The sequence below is a fragment of the Rhagoletis zephyria genome, unplaced genomic scaffold, assembly GCF_001687245.7.
Source record: "Rhagoletis zephyria isolate East Lansing unplaced genomic scaffold, Rhagoletis_zephyria_1.1 Rzeph_scaffold_00173, whole genome shotgun sequence".
NCBI lineage: Eukaryota > Metazoa > Arthropoda > Insecta > Diptera > Tephritidae > Rhagoletis > Rhagoletis zephyria.
The window spans coordinates 173,793-176,143 of NW_016157257.1; the positions used below are offsets into that span (position 1 = coordinate 173,793).

Below are 2,351 nucleotides of genomic sequence, written 5' to 3' on the forward strand. Positions count from 1 at the left end.
CTGATCATTTATGTATACATTTGTCTATATCTATCTCGATTCGTTTTGCCTGTTACAAACAACCGTTATGTGAACAAAGTTATAATACCCTTGTGCACAAGTGCGCTCGGGTATAACAACCAATTTTGGTTAAAAATAACCTAATTGGCAACCGGGGAACGTTGATATTTAGTATGTAGCCTTTACTTTGAAATAAGGTTGGTAAAGCATATAATACAGATATTTTTCATTTGGAGTTTCATATGAACAACCATGTATTCATGTATGTACATATGAAAGTATGTATGTACCTATACCTGTATATCTGTTTCGTATTTTGCATTCTTTTATCGCAGCTTCAGTGGAAATGGGAAACATATCCGATTTGCTTTTTACCGGAACCATTGCGTGGCTCTGAAGTAACAGATTTGGATGTATCCAAGTTGCATGATTGTCTGTATTACATAACGGATGAGGAACAGAATGCGGCGAGCACTTCGCAGAACTTTCTCGAACGTGGTAAGTACATAAGTATGTATGTATGTAAACAATCCCAGTGGGAAAATAAGAATCCATTACCCTTTTCTACCAAGAAAATATTAACAACTACGGTTAAGGATGTGTAGTTTTGAAGTCACAAACAATACAAAAAGTTTGAAAACTAACTCAAGTATTTTTTTCACGTTATCTCAACAGTTGCTGTAGCCGAATGGATGCGTTTTCGACTGCCGTGGGTTCGAAACCTTTGGCACGTACTTTATTTTTTATTCTATTTATAGATTCTATTTATAGTTTCGTAACGACATCGCATCATTCTAGCATCATTTCTTGCGTGGTTATAAGGGGTATCCATTACTTTTTGCTTTCGCAGACATTCCTTTTCCCACTGGAAATATATTGCACATGCACATATGGGGAAATCTTTTGAGATGGGGATTTTTCCATGTAAAAAAATTTTATTTTCAAAATCGGTGCACAATTTCTTCTACCACAAATTATCACTTGTCATCCCAATTAAAGTACATTTTAACCCGTAAGACAAATATTTTTTAATAAGTAGCTACTCTATTTAAACCATATTAATAAAATTGATTCCTATTAGACCGGTCAAGTTAGATTTTCTAGGTTGAAATAATTCGCAGAAAGCTAAAAATTGGTACGAATGTTACGAACACCTCTAAAGGAAATGTGAAAAGTTCATATTGATCCCAGATCTGCAAAAATATTTAGGGAGTTCACGAGGTGTTATATGCTGTCGTATTGTTGTATGTCGTAAATTTTAATCGGCTATAACTAGATTTAAAGGATTCGCAGGCTACCATAAAAGTCGTATTATGAAATTTCACACCATTAAAAAATAGTTGGTTGTGGTTTCAAGTGCCCTAAATATTTATTTAGACGTTAAAAATGTTACGACATACGACAATACGACAGTTACGACACCTTGTGAACCACATAGTTATTCAAGGTCAAAGTTCACATAAATTGATTTTTACCATTTTTCAGCTAAACGGTAAGGTTTATTACAAATAGGTAACAAAAGTGTAGATCATGCAATTATCTGTAAAACCAGCTATGACATTTTGGTTCATAAGAATCACCATTTCTAGAATACAACCATTCAAAAAATTGTGTCCGCCTAAAAAAAAAGACAATGATAACTTCATGTCTTTTCACAATTTTTTTATTTAGAACTAGATTGCCTTCACCCTCCTCGATGAGTTTAAGAAATTTCTGAAACGGAATTGCGAAAGCAAGTCGAATTAGATTTATTAAACACGTGACCAACAACTAGTTTAAAAATAAAGCATTTTCAAACCCATTTTGATCGACACTCATATTGTAATAATTCATTTTACAGTAATACCCGCAAAATTTCAGCTTTTTGAAGTACTTAGGCTTTATGAAGTACTTATTTAAAAGAACCCGCTTAGGAACCTCGATGCGGGTACTTAAGCAAACATAATTATTGATGTAGATACATCTTCTTGTTAACTTGCATAAATATGTAAATCCTTGATTAAAACATGAACATTTATTGAAGTATACGTAGTTTAAAAACAAGATCGTAGCATTATCTAAACAGATAAACAAATAAAAAAATTGTAAACAAGTAAGAAAGTCTAAGTTCGGGCGGAGCCGAACATTAAATACCCGGCGCAAGTATTAAATACATATATGTTTTTCACCTTTCCGAAAGCTACCGCTACATGGTAAGCCGGGGTGTATCAATTTTGAGTAAATTAGCGTCCTTAAATTTCGAAATATTGAAGTTTCAAGCATTTCCTGAAATTTACCGTTATATGAAAAGCGGTCGTAATTTTAGTCCGATTTCAATAATTTTCAACGTTTTTCTTCTATGTGGCAAGCAC

The 2,351-nt window shown here is 33.3% G+C and overlaps 1 protein-coding gene across 1 annotated transcript in view; it reads left to right on the plus strand.

Annotated features, from left to right (window-relative positions):
* LOC108356474 (chaoptin-like) overlaps positions 1–2,351 on the plus strand; it is a 313,273-nt gene that overhangs the window by 154,657 nt on the left and 156,265 nt on the right. The window contains exon 7 of the mRNA XM_017607582.1: positions 336–498. Within this exon, the coding sequence (XP_017463071.1) occupies positions 336–498 (163 nt within the window). The remainder of the gene's footprint in view (positions 1–335; positions 499–2,351) is intronic.